The 23,516-nt window shown below is 39.9% G+C and overlaps 1 protein-coding gene across 1 annotated transcript in view; it reads right to left on the reverse strand.

Moving 5' to 3' along the window:
- Positions 1-23,483, reverse strand: part of LOC139447082 (tyrosine-protein kinase HTK16-like) — a 48,265-nt gene extending 24,782 nt beyond the window's left edge. The window contains exons 1-2 of the mRNA XM_071228236.1: positions 23,102-23,483; positions 405-572 (exon numbers count right to left, since the gene is read on the reverse strand). Coding sequence (XP_071084337.1) covers positions 405-572; positions 23,102-23,312 — 379 coding nt within the window. The 5' untranslated portion in view covers positions 23,313-23,483. The remainder of the gene's footprint in view (positions 1-404; positions 573-23,101) is intronic.
- Between the last annotated feature and the right edge of the window lie 33 nt (positions 23,484-23,516).

Consider the following 23,516-nt stretch of genomic DNA (forward strand, 5'->3'; position numbering starts at 1 on the left):
ATGAAAATTATATGAAATATGCAGGATTATCTCACCTTACATTAAAATACTAGCTTCTGATTGGTGAAAGAGCGGACAATTATTTTCCATGTATACCACTGAGAAATCAATCGGGACACATCGTAGGTAACTTGCATATCTCGATTAAGTATCGTTGAGTTGAAATGAACGGATGTTTATCTGAATGCATTAAGCAAAGGGAGGTAACTCTGTTTGCTTGCATCGTCAACTACAAGTTGCTGACTCAGTGAAATTCCGAATTGTGAATGAAGGTCAGTAAGACACATTCATTTTCTATTGTTGCGTCATGTTGCATCTATTGTTGCGTCAAGTTAAACTCTGGTTCCTACGGGTAATACGTCTCCATCTGCAACAATGTGTCGACATGATGACCAGATGCTTACCATGGATGATGGGTCCATCGTCAATGCGGTAGAAGCACTCACACGTCTGCTGCACCTGGAAGTGGAATATCTTCCCCTTGCACACCAGCGACAGAGCGAAGTCATTGCTGGATACGGTGCTGTCTCGGATCAGGAACAGACCACTCATATCACCCTGCTTCTGCAGCCCTGAAACAAACAAGTAGTGTTAGAGGTCACCATCAAGTTATACCTAAAGGCTTCCAGATCTGAAATATCATATGACATCAGATCTACCTGCTTCCTGAGCCCTGGAACCACCAACAAGTAGTGTTAGAGGTCACCATCAAGTTATACCTAAAGGCTCCCAGATCTTAAATATCACATGACATCAGATCCCCCTGCTTCTGTAGCCTTGAAACAACCACCAAGTCAGTTAGAGGTCAATATCGAGTCATACCTAAAGCCTTTCAGATCTTATATATCATGTGACATCATATCACACTGTAGCTAACAGCAAGTCAAAGGTCACCTAAACATGCTAAAGGCTTCCGGATCTCAAATATCACATGACATCATTTCACCCTGCTTCTGTAGCCCTGAAACCACCAGTAAGTCAGTTAGAGGTCACCATCAAGTCATACCTAAAGGCTTCCAGATCTTAGATATCATGTGACATCACAACATGCTACTTCTGTAGCCCTGAAAGTAGGTGTGGGTTGCAGTTTGTAGGTGCATGAAACAAACCAATTGTAAACACAACATGCACTTGTAACAAAAAAAACATTAGTCAAAAAGCTCGACATGCTGGAATACTTTCATCCAAAAAGAGCAGAATGTGTAGGACAAGTTATGAAGCAAGCTCCATCCCCTTGCCGTGATAGTACAACACCTTCATTATCCTGCTAGATGAGATTGAAGGGACTGAAGTACAGTAAACTATGTTTATAATGAACACGCTTATAACGAACAGACGGATATAACAAACATTTTTTTGGGCCCCGTCCACTTGCTATAATTATGCTGTATATATATGTGCTTATAACGATTGCCAATTGTATGTAACTCCAACATGAAACAGGTTGATTGGCTCTTTCCTTGTCTGGAATCATGGGTAAAGCTCCCTTGAAACTTTCAAGGCTGATACTCATGACTGTCAAGTTTAATGGTGGTAGATTTTACAAACCTTTCAGGTACAAATAAAAGACGAAAATTGACAATGTATGTGATAAATCAATCAAACAATTATTACAATCAGCAAATTCTGTGATTTCTTGTTTTGAAAATGCTTTCCAAAAGCACCAACCCAGATTACCTGCGTACTTCACACATGGAAAAGGTGAGGTGAGGTGAAATGGGTTTTAACGTCGCGTCCAAGATTATTGCACTTATAAAGCGACGTGCATGTACTTGTGTGTGTTTGTGTGGCTGCTTGTACTAGTCCGGACTGATGCCGATTTATAGTGCTAGCTCACTGAGATACCATGCCGCAGTTTAACATGAACATCCCACTCAGACACAGTATACTGACTCCGAGCCAACCAGTCCTTGTTTTAGCCCCTTAATGCCGAGCGCCAGACAGGGTAACAACAAGTACCATCTTTTAACGTCTTTTGGTATGACGCGGCCGGTGATCGAACCGCGGACCTTCTGCTCTCCAGGCGGACGCTCTACCACTAGACCACGGAGGCGGTCCACACATGGAAAAGAAAATATGGTATCCTACATATATGTCTGCAATACATGTACAGTCAATTGAATTAATATGATAGCGCCCACTCTTGGACCAGTGGTAAAGTGTTAGATTAAGTCATTAGCCTAGAAGGGACACAGGTAGGCCAGAGGTCTAAGGCGCCCCATTGCTGTGCAGAGTTGCATCCCTTGGGCACACCAGAAAACTATGACCGTAGGTTCCCAGTTTTCCCCAATAATGTTTCTAGGTTTTTCAACACCATACCCGTGCTCGTGGGTTTCACCAATTTAAAGTGGTAAGCGTCTGAGACCTGCATCGATTAGGACTATCCTCCCACATTAAGCTGACACGCTGTGATACAACTGGAATACTGTTAAAAGCGGCGTTAAACCAAACCCACTCACTCACTCATTAGCCTAGAAGCTGGTAAGTTGAGTTCGATCCTCTACACGCTAATTGGAATCCAAAAAAAGGTGCCCAGTAAAGTGCACTATTGTCATGTGCAATATATTATGGGGTGTACGCATATATTAAATTTTGAAAAAAAAATGTTTAGGAGTTCTGCTCTAGAAACGAAAATAGATGGAAGGGAACAGACGGACTGACATGCTGATCGTTGGTGATAAAAAAACACAAAACCTGCAGTATCGAAACTCAGTGGACTAGAACGATAAAACTAGTACTACATACAAACATTTCTATATAAGTGCAATAATCTTGAATGCAGCGTTAAAACCCACCCCAGTGAGGCTGTTGGCTTGTATAATCCCCAGGGAGCTGAGAATGAACACAAGTCCACACTGATCCAGTGACATGGGTAATAATAAGAATTATCATGGTCAAAGTATTATTTGTAAAGTCCGGATCCTCTATACAAATTCATAATATATTTATTAATCTATCACATGTTGCCAATCTGGGACCCCCCTTTTCTTGCTCCGACAATTAGGAGTTTTTCCTTTCCCCTCCACAATTAAGTGAGTGAGTGAATATGGTTTTACGCCGCTTTTAGCAATATTCCAGCCATATCACGGCGGGGGACACCAGAATTGGGCTTCACACATTGTACCCATGTCTGGAATCGAACCCGGGTCTTCGGCGTGACGAGCGAACGCTTTAACCACAAGGCTACCCGACCGCCCCTCCACAATTAAGAGTTTATCCTTGCCCCTACAATTAAGTTTTCCCTTACCCCCACAGTTAAAAGTTTATCCTTGCACCATCCCTGAAACAAACATATCCTATACAGCCCATGCAAGTCTATAATGTTTAGGAAGGCTAGATTACCGCATCTTTTTTATATTATATAACTAATAACTTAACAAGTGTTTTTTCTGTAAATTATGTTCATTTCTGAGACTAGATACTGGTCTACCTTGCCCCACATTAAGAGTTTTTCCTTGACCCCAATATGAAGAGTTTTCCTTGACCCCAATATGAAGAGTTTTCCTTGACCCCAAAATGAAGAGTTTTCCTTGTTGCCCTAGACCTAAAACCTAGACCGAGACCGACAACAATAAACAAAGCTCTCTTCACACAAAACAACACCTGACACACTTGACACGTCACAGACCCAGGCCTGAAAACATGGTTTAGATGTAACTTAAGATATCCCTGAAAACAGATCCACTTCCTCAATCGTGACTGCAGCCTTTCAAGTGTCTCCTCCCATGGAAATACAAACACATGCACATGGTCACAAGCAGATAATATTATGTCCTCACCAGCCGGGTGATACGACTTTTCATCATGTTTGTATTTGTTTCTGCTTACAAAATTCAAGGATGAAATTTAACCCATTTCGGACCTGTTTATGAAAAACACATGGTACGTGTGCTAAATGTATTTTACACTTGACAGAACATCGCAAGCCAGGAAAGAGAAACTGACTGAATCATATTGAATGGAAAACTGGTTTGACAGAAAATAGTGACATATATTAACAGCAATCATCATCATAATCATACAGGGCAATGTTATTTGCGAGCAGGCTGTGAATTTAACCACTTGTCTGAAGTCAGAGTCAAGTAAAATTTTGTTTGGCTAGTGAGTATGGTCACTGAAGTACAGACATTCTGTACGAAGTAAACTTCAAATGGAAGAATGTTTTGTCACAGACTGGGAAGGTTACCATGGTAACCATCGTTCTCGACATTGCTGTTGAGTGTGTATACACTATCTCCCACAACCTCTGTAGAGCAACATTTCTTTAAGGCCCCTCCCCAAACATATGTTTGCCTTTTCAGCCCATCCAAAATAGGGAAGGTGTTTTTTTTAACTTTGTTTTCTCTTTGAGTCTCTTTTAAGCCTGTTCTGTAACATGAGGTGAGGTGAAATGGGGTTTAACGTTGCATCCAAGATTATTGCACTTATATACATGTGTGATCGTGGGAGGGGGGAGCGAGGTGGCTGCTTGTACTGGTCCGGACTGATGTCGATTTATAGTGCCAGCACACTGAGATACCATGCCTCAGTTTAAAATGAATAGCTCACTATGACACAGTATACCGACTCCGAGTCAACCAGTCCTTGTGTTTTAGGCCCTTAATACGTGCCAGGCATGGTAACAACAAGTACCATTTTTTAACATCATTTGGATTGAACATTAGGGTTTCCGCTCACTGCCCGGATGCTCTACCTCTCAGACGTTTACCACTTTGGTGAAACCCACGAGTATGGGTATGCTGCTGACAAACCTAGAAACATAATCGAGGCGAACCGGGATAGGAACCCACAATCATAGGTTTCTGGCGTGCCCAAGGGAGAAAACTCTGCACAGTGAACCACGGTGCCTTAGACGACTGGGCCACCTGTGCCCCCCTTTACTTAATGAAATACAACATGTTCCTAGCCCTATCAGTCAATGAGTGAGTATGGCTTTACGCCGCTTTAAGCAATGTTCCAGCAATATCACGGCAGGGGACAACAGAAATGGGCTTCACACATTGTACCTATGTTGGAAATCGAACCCGGGTCTTTTGCGTGACGAGCAAACGCTTTAACCACAAGGCTACCCGACCGTCCCTATCTCTATTAACTGTATGACGTTAGACATTGATGGGAACCACATCTATCAACAGCTAGTGCACACCTGCACATGCCGTAAACCTTTTGAATAGTTGTCAGAAAGAAATTTAGAAGAAAAAATAAAATGCCTCGTGGCACACATATCTTAAAGAATTTGGACGAAAGATCCAATAATTAATTATTGTGGCCAAGGCTATATTGTCTCCATACTGAAGTGCTGTTGCCGTTATCCATCAGCACCGTTAACCATCAGCACCATTAACCATCGGCGCCGTTAACCATCAGCGCCGTTAACCATCAGCGCCGTTATCCATCAGCACCATTAACCATCAGCACCATTAACCATCAGCTCTGTTACCCATCAGCACTGTTAACCATCAGCGCCGTTATCCATCAGCACCATTAACCATCAGCACCATTAACCATCAGCTCTGTTACCCATCAGCACTGTTAACCATCAGCGCCGTTATCCATCAGCACCATTAACCATCAGCACCATTAACCATCAGCACTGTTAACCATCAGCACCATTAACCATCAGCACTGTTAACCATCAGCGCCGTTAACCATCAGCGCCATTAACCATCAGCACTGTTGACCATCAGCGCCGTTAACCATCAGCGCCATTAACCATCGTAATCGTTAACCATCAGCGCCATTAACCATCAGTGCCGTTAACCATCAGCACTGCTAATTAGTGTCCACTGTATCAGCTGATGATGCAGACATGGCGTGTGACTGACTCACTGAGAAATGTCACAGAGTGTCTACAGCACTTTCTTCACAACATTTAAATACTTTCTACGAATGTTTATAATCACATGATAATGCCTACATATATCAGTAAACAAAGACATGTAAAGAAATACAGATACGTAATCTGAATAGTTTGGGTAAACATGCAGTTTCCTTATGCTATTGATTTTGTCATGCATAATACAAGCACCTCGAAATAAATTGGGTTATAGAGCTTTATTGTGCATGTTGTATTCCAATACCAGCTGGAGCTCTGGTGTCAGTGGTTCTCAGTGTGACTGACAATGTCAAGTACTCTTGATTGCGTGGCTGACAGAAATACCAGACGGTGGTGAGCGACTCCATCGCCTACATCCTGTCAGTGGTCTATTACACAACATCATGTGCACAGTACCAGAGATGCCAATCCCAAACTTAGGCACTAAAGAACATCTGGGATAATTGGCGTGAACAATTAGGATATTTAACAAACTAATAGTTCTCACCATTAGCATGATTGACTATGTTTCTTTATAGAAATTAGACATATACTGTATTGCTGAATATCACCCTAACTTCTCAAAATCTGTAAACATTCCCATCACAAAATTATTACCGTATTCGACGTAATAAGCGCCCCGCTCTAATAAGCGCCCACAGCGATATTTGCTAATATATTGGCTAGTGAACAATCCCAATTAGCACCCCTTCCGATTGATCAATGTACACAAGACCTATTTATTTGTGTATCATACGCACTCGTATGTAATATGCACCCTTAATTATGGGCAATTAAATTCTGGAAAAATATATCTGTCGTATATAAACATTTCAGGATGTCAGCATAAACCTAGAAATGTATCTTTCAACTCATGTTTGTTTCACCAAAATAATATTCTAATAAGAGACCCCTATTTCTAATTTTGAGAGCGCCCTTGGCGCTTATTACGTCGAATACAGTAACTGACAATGAATTGGTATATGTGATAATAGGCTAACAGTTAATCTCTAATTACATATAAGTTTAAATTTTTTTTATTAAAACATTTCATTTAATTGTATTGTCCAAATGCGGTGCAAATTATTGTCATGATTACATCAAAATCACGGTACCCATGGTAACGGATGGATTCTGCAGTAATTATTACTTAGGTGAATAGAGTAGAGGTTGGGGGGGTTCCCACCCACATCACCTACCCCGGTAATTTACGGATCACCAATTACCCAGATGCCCTTTGGAGTGAATCAAAGCCCACATCACCTAAAAACCATTAATTTACATTGGAAGAGTCCATTATTGAGCAAATAGAGGTGCCAGTACTGCGAATGAGTTTGCATACTTGTTTTGTGCTTTTCTGTATATACTGGTATAATCTATATATGATTCAACTTCATATATGGCCATTGTCTATTGGAATTGTATTGTTAATTGATTGTTTACATATGTTACTGGCCTCCAAATAATATGAACCTAATCTATCATCATAACGTCATAAATTGATTGAGAATAGGACTAACTGAGAACATTTACTGGCCTCCAAATAATGATATATTAATAAGTACTGTAAACAGCTTTATTTCTGCGCCGTTAAAATATTGTGAATACCACACCAAAGACAAAACTGCGACGAGATATTTTTACGAGTTGCCGTGTTGAGAGGAGCCCTAGATTACCAAACAATAGACAGCTTCTCACCTAACCGGAAGGGATTGCGACCAATTATCAAATAAGATAATTGACTCAACTCAGTGTCATGACTGTGAGTTTGAATGCAAACTATATACAAAGACACTAATGGGTCTGTTTACACTGTCATTTGTGATGTATTGTGTGACCATTCTGCATTCGTTTGTGTTTTTGACTTATTGAGTAACTTGTGGTTCTGGTTGATGATTTCAACATTTGATGATGTGTTGTAATGAATAAAGTATGTACCGTATTCGACGTAATAAGCGCCCAGGGCGCTCTCAAAATTAGAAATAGGAGGCTCTTATTAGAATATTATTTTAGTGGAAAAAAACAAAGTTTTTGGGCGCTTATTAGAGCGGGGCGCTTATTACGTCGAATATGGTATGTATTATTTATTCCTATTTTTGCGTTTTTAATTTTTGCGATTGAGTCTCGTTCACAAAACTCGCAATAATAAAACGGTCGCAAAAGATTCCCTGTTTACAGTATCTTAGTGATGTCAGTTGATTAACACTATGGCTATTGTGCCAGTTGCAGTGTGTCCCCTCCCACACACTCATGGCAGTAGGTTAGCGTACTATGATCGACCTAAGTATACCAGAGCTCCAGATAAGCTGCGTATCTGCGTAAAATACGCATCAGAAATGCAGAAATATGCAGTAAAATAAAATCCAAGTGTATCAAATATGCAACAAACATTACAGATACGCTACAAAAATACAACTTGTGAGTATCATCAGATATTGTGAAGTAACCCTGCGTATTCAATCAGCAAATCAGCAACATATTTTGAAATTATAAACGGGCATTCCGTCAACCTTGCCAAATTCCACGATGACAGTTACATCATGATCATTTGCCATCACACTTTCTTGTGGAAGTATTGTGGTATCATCCTATAAAGCTCTCGAAGCCACACGACACCAGTTTGCAGGGACTAGATGAATAGTGTTTTTAAATATTTAACTTAAATACCCACATGTGTAAAAACTAGTGGGTAACAGAAATTTGAATACCCAGATAGAATTACTGATACCCAATCATTTTAAAATGCATGGGTAAAATACCCACAACACCAAAAGCTTACTCAATGTACCGGTACTAATCAGCAATGCAAGAGTACCATTCGGTCAGCGACTGTATTATCAAGATTAGACCAACTCAGCATAACCACGAGGTACTGCTTCACATCCATGAAATCAATGTGTTTAAGTCCAGATTGTTGGAAAGTGCAAGGTAAGAGACAACTTTGATCAACAAAATCTATGATGATGAACTGTCTGTGCTGAGAAAGAATTCGGACATTATCCAGGCTCTTCAGCATCTCCCTACTTTTGACACCATGAGATCACCATGTACAGAGAGAGAAGACAGAATTTACCTAAGCTACCCAAGATCCCCGGAAACAATTGCCGATAGTCCACAAGGAGAAAGAGTCACTAAGTTGATGGTGAGGTGAGGTGAGGTGAGGTGTAGGTGAGGTGAGGTGAGGTGAGGTGTAGGTGAGGTGAGGTGAGGTGAGGTGAGGTGAGGTGAGGTGAAATGTCGCGTTCAATTTTATTGCAGTTATATAGCGACGTGCTTGCATGTGTGTGTTTGTGGCTGCTTGTACTGGTCCGGACTGATGCCGATTTATAGTGCTAGCTCACTGAGATACCATGCCGCAGTTTAACATGAATACCCCACTCAGACACAGTATACTGACTCCGAGCCGACCAGTCCTTGTTTTAGCCCCTTAATGCCGAGCGCCAGACAGGGTAACAACAAGTACCATCTTTTAACGTCTTTTGGTATGACGCGGCCTGGGATCGAACCCCGGACCTTCCGCTCTCCGGGCGGACGCTCTACCACTAGACCACAGAGGCGGTCCACACATGGAAAAGAAAATATGGTATCCTACATATATGTCTGCAATACATGTACAGTCAATTGAATTAATATGATAGCACCCACTCTTGGACCAGTGGTAAAGTGTTAGATTAAGTCATTAGCCTAGAGGGGACACGGGTAGGGCAGAGGTCTAAGGCGCCCCATTGCTGTGCAGAGTTGCATCCCTTGGGCACACCAAGAAACTATGACCGTAGGTTCCCAGTAATAACCCACTCAGACACAGTATACTGACTCTGAGCCGACCAGTCCTTGTTTTAGCCCCTTAATGTCGAGGGCCAGACAAGGTAACAACAAGTACCATCTTTTAACGTCTTTTAGTATGATGCGGCCGGGAATCGAACCCCGAACCTTCCGCTCACCAGGCGTGGTCCTAAGTTAATGGACTCTGTGATGACTACTTAGTTCACTGGGATAGAGTACAGTGGAACCACTTCGCGAACAGCGGACATAGGACCAACAACAACATCAAAAAGGTTGCATAACAAACTTCACTCTTTGACTACATCCTGTACAGTTTCTCTTGACACAACCTGGTCATGTTCGTTCCTGGTTCAAGAGCAGTACATGTGGAGAAGATTTTCGGTTGTGATTTGAAATGTATCAAAATATGGTAAAAGTGTTTCATGCAAGGCATTCCATGAAGGAGTGGCAGCTGAACAGAACATGCAGAAGGAGCGAGCTCTAGAGGACTAAAGTTTCCATGTTGGAATGCACAATCTGTTATATGTGCTGGATCGGAGACAATTCTCCGGAAAGCGTACATTTGCAGGAGCTTGGGCACATATTGAGGTGCTGTACCGTTCACACATTGGTAAGCGAGGGACAGGACTATTATCATGATTATGAACGTTCATGCCATAAGGGCGCAATGACAGTCAGTTAGTCAGTATGACCGTGACCCCCATGTAATCAGCCCAACAAGCATCAGATGACCCCAAATAGCTCCCAATCTCATCGAAAACCAGATCTAAGTTCTCGCTGCCGCTAAACAAAGATCAGAACGACCTTTCGCAAACTTTTACCGACCACTGAAATGACTAACAAGAAGTCGACATCAGCCAATTAGAATGCAGCTTTCTCGAGCTTTACGGCACTCGTTTCAACCAGGCGACTTCCATTTTAGACAACGCTTGAAACTTATATTGACACAGTTCTCGATTAAAATTTGGAAAACTGAACAAACACGAACATTCAGGAATGTCTAATATAAGGTTGAGAATGTATGGCAGTGCTTCCCACGTACTCTTTAACGTCTCCTCCGTTCAAATGTTTATCCATCTGAGATAGATGATAACTTTGACGGAATCAGCCGTACGGGCCGTAACTGTCGTTCGGAATAACCCCTGTTAACATTTTCGAGGTTGCATGATAAGTAAACTCATTCCGACTTTCACTTTCATAATCTGGTAAGCGACGCTTTGATTGGTCGGATGAAAGGTCGTTCCGACGTGACCCGTAATGGAATGTCCTCAGATCTTTGTTTAACGATAGCGAGAACTAAGATATGATTTTAATGAGATTGCAGAGTGCCCTCCTTATACCTTATACCTGAAATTCCAGATGAATACATATGTACCTTGAAATCAGTAAAACCATCAGTCATATTAGCTCGGTCACTGCTTCCGTCAGGTTTTAATATGTCAACTCGAACTTCGGAGTTGTGTTTTATCCCTTACATATTTTCATGTCATGCAATAATGGAGCCCAGTTACATCAGTAGGGTTTTACATGAAATATGTATCCAGTGAGCACAATGTATAGAATGGACAATAACAAAATATATATTTTGTCCCAGAGGTTGCACAATGATATTCATTGTACCAAATCCTTGGCAAGAAATATAAGGTAATGTGATATAAGTAATCAGAAAATCTTACAGTACTGTACAGTACATACTATATCCTCAAGTGGTCAGAATGTGCTCGGATCTGAGCAGAGATTGTGGAGTTTCAAGTTACAAAATGACATTCCATTAACAGGCTCAGTGCTGGTCCTTATCCAGAGGGGCCTTGGGGTGGTGTGTCTTAAGACCGATAACGGAGATCATATGACCAAGCAAAACCACTGTGTAACAAAGTATACAGTACAGTACAGTACAGTAGTCCATTACAGTACAGTCCAGTCCATTACAGTACAGTACAGTAGTCCATTACAGTACAGTCCATTACAGTACAGTACAGTCCATTACAGAACAGTACAGTACAGTCCATTACAGTACAGTACAGTACAGTCCATTACAGTCCAGTCCATTACAGTACAGTCCAGTCCAGTCCATTACAGTACAGTAGTCCATTACAGTACAGTCCATTACAGTACAGTACAGTACAGTCCATTACAGTACAGTACAGTCCATTACAGTACAGTACAGTACAGTCCATTACAGTCCATTACAGTACAGTACAGTCCATTACAGTCCAGTCCATTACAGTACAGTCCATTACAGTACAGTCCAGTCCATTACAGTACAGTCCAGTCCATTACAGTACAGTACAGTAGTCCATTACAGTACAGTACAGTACAGTACAGTCCATTACAGTACAGTACAGTCCATTACAGTACAGTCCAGTCCATTACAGTACAGTACAGTAGTCCATTACAGTACAGTACAGTACAGTCCAGTCCATTACAGTACAGTACAGTCCATTACAGTACAGTACAGTCCATTACAGTACAGTAGTCCATTACAGTACAGTAGTCCATTACAGTACAGTAGTCCATTACAGTACAGTACAGTCCATTACAGTACAGTACAGTACATTACAGTACAGTAGTCCATTACAGTACAGTAGTCCATTACAGTACAGTACAGTCCATTACAGTACAGTAGTCCATTACAGTACAGTAGTCCATTACAGTACAGTACAGTCCATTACAGTACAGTAGTCCATTACAGTACAGTAGTCCATTACAGTACAGTAGTCCATTACAGTACAGTACAGTACAGTCCATTACAGTACAGTAGTCCATTACAGTACAGTACAGTAGTTCATTACAGTCCAGTCCATTACAGTACAGTCCAGTCCATTACAGTACAGTACAGTAGTCCATTACAGTACAGTCCATTACAGTACAGTACAGTACAGTCCATTACAGTACAGTACAGTCCATTACAGTACAGTACAGTACAGTCCATTACAGTCCATTACAGTACAGTACAGTCCATTACAGTCCAGTCCATTACAGTACAGTCCATTACAGTACAGTCCAGTCCATTACAGTACAGTCCAGTCCATTACAGTACAGTACAGTAGTCCATTACAGTACAGTACAGTACAGTACAGTCCATTACAGTACAGTACAGTCCATTACAGTACAGTCCAGTCCATTACAGTACAGTACAGTAGTCCATTACAGTACAGTACAGTACAGTCCAGTCCATTACAGTACAGTACAGTCCATTACAGTACAGTACAGTCCATTACAGTACAGTAGTCCATTACAGTACAGTAGTCCATTACAGTACAGTAGTCCATTACAGTACAGTACAGTCCATTACAGTACAGTACAGTACATTACAGTACAGTAGTCCATTACAGTACAGTAGTCCATTACAGTACAGTACAGTCCATTACAGTACAGTAGTCCATTACAGTACAGTAGTCCATTACAGTACAGTACAGTCCATTACAGTACAGTAGTCCATTACAGTACAGTACAGTCCATTACAGTACAGTAGTCCATTACAGTACAGTACAGTACAGTCCATTACAGTACAGTAGTCCATTACAGTACAGTACAGTAGTTCATTACAGTCCAGTTCAGTCCAGTCCAGTCCCATCCCATTCCTCATCTGTTATATCTCCAGATCCAAGAACGGCATCTATTGCTCGCTTCGCAGACCGAACCATTGATTCAAAAACTCCACCAAAGTTTGGAGCATGAGGAGGATTAAATTTCCAGATCACACCTCTGTTCGCCAGAGATGACTTCACAGTATCTGTATCTAGCTTAGCAATAAGTTGTTTCAGCTCATTTGTAGCTCAAACAAAACTAGTGCCATTATCCGATAGGGTTTCCTTGGGTAGCCCTCGTCTACTCGCCATTCTGTAGAATGCGTTAAGAAACGAATCACTGTCCAGAGCATATGACATCTCCAAATGTACTGCTCGGGTTGCTAAGCAAGTGAAGAGGCACAAATAACGTTTTGTCTGGATTTCCCACGTCCCTGATTCGTTAGAAATGGCCCAGCATAGTCAACACCTGCCTGCTCAAAAGCTCTAAGAGAGTACCTCAAACGAATCTTTGGAAGTGGCGCCATTATTTGAGCTGCTTGCTTTGCCTTTTGTCGACGACAATGTGAACACTCTCGTTCCCATTCACGAATCTCTTCATGACCGGCAGTTATCCAAAAACGAGAGGATAAAACAGCAAGCACTTGGTTTGTTCCAAGAACATGATTGCCATCTTCATGATGCTTCTTAACAATCAGCTTCGTTACCCAGTGTTTTCTAGGCAGAATAATTGGGAATTTTGTGTGGAAAGGAAAATAATCTGCATGTTTGAGTCTGCCACCAGACCTAAGGAGACCATCATCATCCAGAAGTATTGTTCATATTGTGCAGTATTACATATTGTTCAGCATTGTTAAGTTTTGTGAAGTATTGTTCATATTGTGCAGTATTACATATTGTTCAGCATTGTTAAGTTTTGTGAAGTATTGTTCATATTGTGCAGTATTACATATTGTTCAGCATTGTTAAGTTTTGTGAAGTATTGTTCATATTGTGCAGTATTACATAATGTTCAGCATTGTTAAGTTTTGTGAAGTATTGTTAATATTGTGCAGCATTACATAATGTGCAGCATTGTTAAGTTTTGTGAAGTATTGTTCATATTGTGCAGTATTACATAATGTTCAGCATTGTTAAGTTTTGTGAAGTATTGTTCATATTGTGCAGTATTACATATTGTTCAGCATTAAGTTTTGTGAAGTATTGTTCATATTGTGCAGTATTACATAATGTTCAGCATTGTTAAGTTTTGTGAAGTATTGTTCATATTGTGCAGTATTGTTCATATTGTGCAGTATTACATAATGTTCAGCATTGTTAAGTTTTGTGAAGTATTGTTCATATTGTGCAGTATTACATATTGTTCAGCATTGTTAAGTTTTGTGAAGTATTGTTCATATTGTGCAGTATTACATATTGTTCAGCATTGTTAAGTTTTGTGAAGTATTGTTCATATTGTGCAGTATTACATATTGTTCAGCATTGTTAAGTTTTGTGAAGTATTGTTCATATTGTGCAGTATTACATAATGTTCAGCATTAAGTTTTGTGAAGTATTGTTCATATTGTGCAGTATTACATATTGTTCAGCATTGTTAAGTTTTGTGAAGTATTGTTCATATTGTGCAGTATTACATAATGTTCAGCATTGTTAAGTTTTGTGAAGTATTGTTCGTATTGTGCAGTATTACATAATTTTCAGCATTGTTAAGTTTTGTGAAGTATTGTTCGTATTGTGCAGTATTACATAATGTTCAGCATTGTTAAGTTTTGTGAAGTATTGTTCATATTGTGCAGTATTACATAATTTTCAGCATTGTTAAGTTTTGTGAAGTATTGTTCATATTGTGCAGTATTACCTCAACAGATTCAATTGAAGTAGCTAACGGACCATTAAGAGACTTGTGAGGAAAAACAAAGACCGCATTATTTGATGTTTGATAAGTTGAGTGAGATAGGAAATACCGGACTGTCAAGTTATCCTACTCAGGTTTCATATAAACCATTATGATCAAGGATAAAACGTAATGATAGCAAACCTGGCACAACATAGATAATGAATGGGATTTATCTTACCAACATGATTTAATATGACATTGTAAATTAATTAAAGCAAATTCAAAATAGATAGAAAACAGCTATTCGACCGCGCGGAGGTTAGCTTGGGGTATATCATGTGACATTCATTGACTTGGACAAAGTGTGCAGTTTTTTTGCTTTGGCATAAGGGATTTATTCTAATAATACAATCATCCAGCAAATATGTAAATCATATCCAAAAAACAAAAATTGCAAACGACTCTTCTCGAAGGAGGGTCCTGCAACACCATGCATTCTAATCACTGACTCCCAGCAATCAGTCAGTGAGATATTTTCTCAACAGTACCAGCCAGTCTGACCAGCTTGATGATTTTTTATTTGCAAATCATAAATTTGAATAGCCAGATATGTTAACACTGACACATGAAATCTAGTATTCAAGTTTCAATATGTTAGAACTTCAAGTCTCTTGCAGAACTAGTAACAACAGATGACATATGCCATGACAAACGCCACAGTACATCACTGAAATCACAACTTAAAAATTTATGACCTAGCTTCTAAAAATTTTGGCCATCTTCCCGAGGCAAGAGAGCTAACTGGCTTTAAAAGTCCATTTCACACCCTTGCCGAACTAGGCTGGTATTATGGAGTTATATTTTGGCTGGACTAACGAGTCTATGCATAGTGCATTCAAAATGTAAATCCGGTTTGTAAACTGTCATGCAGATTTCGGTCAACTGCAGGATTTGCAAAGCATTTGCACCGCCAACTCGGCGTCAACAGATATTTTCCAAATCTTTTCATGTCTTTAATCAAGGTGCTTACGTGATTTGATGCACTTTGTGATGTAAGACCCGTTTTATCACAATATAGATTGTGATTATTGATCAGATCATCTTGGCGATCCCATAATGTTTGAAGCAAATGCAAGCGATACAAGAGGCAGAATCTGATTGGTCATTAGGAGAGGCATAGAAGGGACATAACTCGATCCAGAAATTCCAGCTTAGTTCAGCAAGGGTGGAGACTGGACTTTTAGAGTCAGTTAACTCCCTTGCCTTGGGAAGATGATTTTGGCAGGGTATTCCCATTCATATCGGACAGATGAATAAAACATTATAGCTCACTGGACATTTCAGTTAGCCAGTCGGTCGACCTTCATATTATATTTACTAGCAAGAAAGAAAATGACGTAGCCATGAGTGAAAGGCAGACATTTATTTCACACAGTGCCACAATTGACATAATCTTGTTCCATATTGAACAAAAACGCATCCTCAACATGTCAAATCAACAAAAGCAAGTCAGCCCAGAGTGTTATTATTTCTTGTTTTACAGAGTCTTTGAGAATAGTAACCTGATTGTTTGTAAGTAAAACACAGCAAACTACGTTTATAACAAACTAAAGGATATGACAAACTTATTTTTTTGGCCTTGGACATTTTCTGTGTATATGCTGTACATATGCTTATAACGACTACGGTTATAACGAACGAAAATTAGTAGCCCCTTTGAGTTTGTTTAACCGTAGTTTACTGTATAGTTAAAATTAAATAAAAGGATTTCGATTTCTGCTTATTGTTTTCGAACTGATACAAATGTCTGTTTTATCTAGTGTTGTGAGCCTTGCAGTTTTATTTCACATTTTATCACATACATTTTGTGATGAACACGAAGGTTTCATTCACAGAAATATACATCATAATACATTAGCAGATAAGATTTTGCTATTTATTTATTTCAGTATTTCAGACAGATCTCCAATCTCATTGAAATCAGATCTTAGTTCTCGCTTCCGCTAAACAAAGATCTGAGGACATCCCAATATGGGTCGCGTCAGACCGACCTTGCGCGAACTTTGACCGACCAATGGAATGACCAATTAGAAGGCAGCTTTCTCGTGCTTAAAGGCACTAATTTCAAATTGGCAACTACGCTTCGAAACATATTTTGACAAATTCGCGATTACAAATTTGAAACCTGAACAAAAGAACATTCTGGAATGGCTAATAGATGGTCTAGATTGTATGGATTCAGTTGTTACACCCGTAACTATCGTTCGGAGTTAAAGTTTTCGAGGTTGCATCACATTCCGACTGTCACTTTCATAATCTGGTAAGCGATGCTCTGATTGGTCGAATGAAAGGTCGTTCTAACGTGACCCCTATTGAGATGTCCTCAGATCTTTGTTTAGCGGTAGCGAGAACTGAGGTCTGATTTTAGTGAGATTTGACAGATCTCTCAACCTCCTTCCACTTACTGACTTTGGAGGTTTGTAGAACTAGATCCATCTTCCACTCGGTCAATGTCATTTCATTATTTGAATTTTAGAACATTTTCCCCCCTTCCTTTCCAGTCTGAGGTCGGTAATATCCCTTTTGTATCTCCTGCCCAGATTGCTACTGGAAAACATACTGTGCTTGTACATTCTGACCATGTTCAACATGTGTTTATCATGTTTATTTGTGAGAGTACATTATTGACTGGCAGCTCATACTAAACATTGTCAAAAGGTAGAGTTGAAAAGAAATAATAAAAAAGTCGCAAGTTTATTTTAACTGTCCTGTTGTGACTTTAACAATGCTATCAGTACAAAATATACAAGGCGTTTCTAACCCTGCACAGCCATTAGATATTCAAAGCTATACAGTTATCAAAATAGCAAACACTACACCAGTAAACATGGTAAACAAACAATGATAAACATTCCGGCTGGCGACCATGGACTAGATATCCCCAACACCATGTGATAGCACCCACGGCAACAAGTTTGCTCATTTTCATTAGAAGAGAGACACATTATTCCAAAAGATGATGAACACAATTGACCAGAAAAGTACCTTGACAAAAACAATTAACAACCAAAATGCGCACTTTTTAAAAAAAAAAAAAACCCGAATACGGCCAAACTTACAACAACAAGGAATGTTTTCTTAATCTTTGTTTATGCCCATTTGAAAAAAAAACAAGTTGCTGAAAAAAATTCTTATTCATTAAAATCAATAAAATATATGAATGCAAAACCAGAGATCACACAACATGTACTGCAGAAGAGTGAGTTGGGTTTAAAGCCGCTTTTAACAGTATTACAGTTATATCGCGGCGTGTCAGCTTAATGTGGGAGGCAAGCCAGAAGTGATGCAGGTCTCAGACGTTTACCACTTCATTGAAACCCATGAGCACTGGTATGGTGCTGACAAACCTAGAAACATTATCGGGGCGAACCAAGGTTTGAACCCACAATCATAGGTTTCTGGCGCACCCAAGTAATATGTAACATTTCTTCATGCCCCCAAAACATGAAAAGATTTTCATGCCCCCAATACATTTAACATTTTTTCATGACATCCACCACCACCTATAAACGACCAGTCCCTAAATACTGTACAAATTTATATTTTTCTGAATGAACAAAAATAGAACTGCATCATCTTTTCGTGCCCCCCTCTTTTGCAAAAAAAAGGATGGGATGTTCGTGTCTTTGCTGCCTATGACCATACCCAGCAATATTCCATTATGACAGGTGCCTGTAAATAATTAAGTGACTGAGATCGACCAGACGAAACAGTGATCAATACTGTGAACAACAACCTATGCTGTCCAGGCACGATGACATGCAATCAACCATGACACTGAGCCTGATCACCCGATCCATTCCCTCCTTCAACAAGCATGGGGACTGATTCAAACAAGCCATCCTCACTGGTTCAGTTCAGAGCTTATGAAGCTAGCCTGATATTGTTCAAAACAACACTATTATGAGGTGAGTGAATGATTATAGTTTAACGCCGCTTGTAGCAATATTCCAGCAATATCACGGCGGGGGACACCAGAAATGGGCTTTACACATTGTACCCATGTCAGGAATCGAACCCGGGACTTCGGCGTGATGAGCGAACACTTTAACCACTAGGCTACCCGACCGCCCCCAATACCACAATGAAGGGCCCGATATAAGGGACTTGATTTATCCTGAACCATCTGTATGTTGACGTGAGAATCTAGTTGCACCAGACAAAACCAGGTTGCACCTGGTCCCATAAATTAAACAAAGTTGAAACACAGATCCAAAAACTTAAAGTAAAATCACAGATCTCCTGTGACAGTGTCCTATGTGATGTATATCATAAAATCAAAACAACACAGGGATTAGTTACATGACCTGGTAAATAAAATTTAGAGACACTGAGTTTATTCAAAGATTGATGCTGTGTAAGTAAAGGTCGGTCTGACAAAAGTTTGATTTTTTTGCACATGCACTTGGTGCATGTAGACATAAACATGATAAATATTAGGCTGCATTTTTCAATAATATGTTGCAATGGTGCATGTTTTATGAAGCTAAATCGAGCCCTGCAATGGATGAAATAAAGGCGAACATTTTATTGTAAGTATTTATATTTGCAGTATATATAACATTTCCTGGACAATGCATAAAGGATTTTCCTTGGGATTCTATTTACATTGTCTATCTTGGCAGTTGCATTGTCTTGCATCATGCGAGCATCCTCGTGTCCGGCTGAGTGAGAGAATGTATAGTGTGCTGGCTAAAACACCCCCTTGCCTAAACAGCCCCATAATTCAGCCCAGCTCTTCATTTGTGGAAATGGCCCCATACAAAAGACAATGGATATGATAGAAATTGGAGATTATGTGTTTAATCTTGTTCCACCTCATATGTTACAAACACCACAGACCTGTGAAGATTCAGGGTAGAACAGGTCTTCAGCAACCCATGCTTGCTGTAAAAGGCGACTATGCTTGTAAGAGTCGACTAACGGGATTGGGCTCGCTGACTTGGTTGATGCATGTCATTGTATCACTCAAGAGTTGTGAACACAATGTCTAATTGGGAATAGTTTAACTGCAGCTCTGGCAAAAACTGATATATGCATGAAACCAGAGACCATATAATAGATATATGGTCTCTCATGAAACGATCAAATCATGCGTACACCGAAGTTAACTGAAACACTATCTTTACTCAAACATATACAAGTCAAAAGGAATGTGTGCATCATCATAAAGAAATGGGAACATTAGCGACTTGTAGTGTAACCACTGAGCTCTAGCGAGTTTTTAAACAATATGTCACGTGATTAACCACGGGTCCGGGTAGTACTATGGGTACCCGGGTCCTACCTAGGACCCACCCGACCCGAGTTCCCCGTCCCAGCCCTAGCCTGATGCTAAAATTAATCCAGAAGGCAGGGGTAAGAAGTACATCCGTCCTAGCCCTATAGTCTGATAGTCCATGCTTTCCAAAGAAAATTCAGATCAATACTGGTAATATAAAACTAAGGTTTAAACATGTTAAAGTCTTTCTGACTTCATGCTCTATCCTGCTTCTGCTGTCGGTAAGGAAGGACAAACTCCGTTCCTGTGTACCCTGACCCATTTCTCGTTGGGGTTAATAAACATTAAAATTAGTACTGCTACTTATGAATGAAAAACAAACTGCAAAATGGTAACAACAGATAACTGATTGTTTTTCATTGCTTTTAGAATAAAGAAGTTTATAATATGCATTGATCATGGTGATAAAGTCTTGTAGTGTTTTGGGTTTTTTCATTTCACCTGGTTGTGAAAAAGAGTCGTCAAAAACAAAAATGGTCAAAAGTCACTTTATTTTATTGTTAATTTCTGGGTCTTTGTGTTATTTGGTCTTATAAACCAACTAAAAGTACATAAATGGCCTTAATTTAACCTAATAATGGGTTGTAGTCAAAATGGCTTCAAAACTTAAAAGTCAAAATTGCCACAAAAAAGTCAAAATGGCAATAAAACCCACAATCAAAACGGACATAAAATAAGTCATACAGCCCCAACAAACTAGAGTCATCAGATAGATGACATATCCCCCCGGCAGCTGTCTGTAAAGTAACCACTAGTAAATGTGCAATTCTGTATGTAATGAGTCAACAGTTGAATGTTCTTTTAGAAGCATACATTGTTTAACCTACTGAATGGTTTTCGAATTCTGGCCCGGAAACCAACCCGGTCCCCAATGGAGTCTATGTCCAACTTCATTCCATAAAAATTTAAAAAAATAAAAATTAGAAAAATCCCAAAATATCAAAAGGCACCACTTCAGTATGTGTCTGATAGCTTTGCCAAGTTTTGATCAAATACACTGAATGGTTTTCGAATTCTGCCCCGGAAACGAACCCCATCACCAATTGAGTCTATGTCCAACTTCATTCCATAAAAATTTTAAAAAATAAAAATTAGAAAATTCCCAAAATATCAAAAGGCATCACTTCAGTATGTGCCTGATAGATTTGCCAAGTTTCGATCAAATACACTGAATGGTTTTCGAATTCTGCCCCGGAAAAGGAAATGATTACGGACGGACAGACGGACGGACAGACAGACTGGCTGATCGCTATATCCCCCTGCATTATATTCCAGAAAAGTCATACAGCCCCAACAAAAAAGTCATACAGCCCAAACAAAAAAGTCATAACGGCCACAACAAAAAATAAAAATAATGTGAGCAGGATGTGGACGGAGAATACATGTTAGATGATTATCCAATGTCAGCAGGATGCGCTATTACTTCCAGTAGAGTTCATATGTTGTTGTTTTTACCAGTCTCATCAATTTACTTTGATCGCTGTACTAACCAGTGTACCAATCTCTTGTGAAAACATGAATAAACTTTTATTTCCCATGATGATACCTTTCAGTGTTTTAAGCTCAAACTAATCCATTTGTGAGTAGTAGAACTCAATGTCAACTTAATCATGTTAATTCATATAAAACATGCAGGATTGTGTACTTGCAACGTATATAAACAGAGCAAAGATAGAAATGAAACCAATGTACAAAAATAGATAAATGGGGGTTCACATAACACCATCAGAGCTGCTTAATATTTGCGCTTCACACCCTGGACGAAGGGTTTAAATATGTGACATGTGTAGTTAGTGTTGAAGATCTGTGTGTATACAATTAACATGATGTGATCTGATCTATGAACTGTTATACAAGTTATATAATACAATTTATGCATGATAATCATGATAATGTGACACAATACTTGAGTTTGTCTTCTTTATTTTCTCTGTGGCTGTTATGACTTTTTTGTGGTGGCCCTTATGACATTTTTGTGGTCGTTTTGACTTTTTTCTGTGGCTGTTTTGACTTTACCTTTTGAGGCCATTCTGACATGGGGCTATTTTGACCCGCTTCCACTTGAAACACATGATAGCTGGTTTCACCCGTTGTCGGCTTGTTTGCTGTTTTATGCAGCACCCGGCAATATTCCAGCTTTATGACAGCGGTCTGTAAATAATCGAGTCTGGACCAGACAATCCAGTGATTGATGTCATGAGCATCGATCCACGCAATAGGGATTGATGACATGCTTCAACCAGTCAGCGAGCCTGACCACCCAATCCCATTAGTCGCCTCTTATGACAAGCATAGTCGCCTTTTACGTAAGCATGGGTTGCTGAAGACCAATTCTTCCCCGGATCTTCACAGGTCCCCCATTGTCAGTATCCTGCCATCAGACATGGGATTCCATAGATGACATGTATAATGCTGAGTGATTGAGTATGGTTTTACACTGCTTTAGCAATATTCCAGCAATATCACAGCTAGGGACACCAGAAACGGGTCACACATTGTACCCATGTCAGGAATCGAACCCTGGTCTTCGGCATGGCGAGAGAACGCTTTAACCACTAGGCTACCCTACCGCCCCTGTATAAGGCTGAAGGAATCATTCAACGTACACATGCTGTATGATAGTTAGTTAACACATCTAAACAAGCACAAGAAGTTTGCGCATTCATAAACATTGCAAACATTTGAAGAGATATATCATGTGTGTCAAGTATTGTGTGGTCATGACAGATGATGTATAGTTCTTAGACAATCAGACTTGGTAAAAGTGCATCTGCAGAAGAACGGGTGAAAATTACCTTCCTGTAGTATACTCTCTGCTGACTCCCGGGATATTTTCTTATGATACCAGACATTGTTTTCATCGGCTTTGGCCACTTCCCTATGGTCTTCTAAGAGAAGTTGCTCCAAGGATTTTCCCGACAATAATAACTTGCTCACGTTTGCAGTCTTCAAAATATCACTGTTAGCATAAACGGTGCCATCATGAATCGCATCTCTTTCGTTCATATTGAATACCTAGTTTGCATATGTAGAACAAAATGTTTTCACATCCTAAACGACAAAACAAAATTACACTTCCTGGTTTATATACACTCTTAAGCAGCGCGTGCCACCTCCTGCTGCTCTTCCGGTTAGACTGATAAAGTCAGAATGTGCGATCGCTGTTTGGAGTTTGGTCATGTGACCAGATAGGCTCCATCTCAGCGCTTC

Source organism: Haliotis cracherodii, unplaced genomic scaffold (genome assembly GCF_022045235.1).
Source record: "Haliotis cracherodii isolate W230 unplaced genomic scaffold, xgHalCrac1.p SCAF_7, whole genome shotgun sequence".
Taxonomy (NCBI): domain Eukaryota; kingdom Metazoa; phylum Mollusca; class Gastropoda; order Lepetellida; family Haliotidae; genus Haliotis; species Haliotis cracherodii.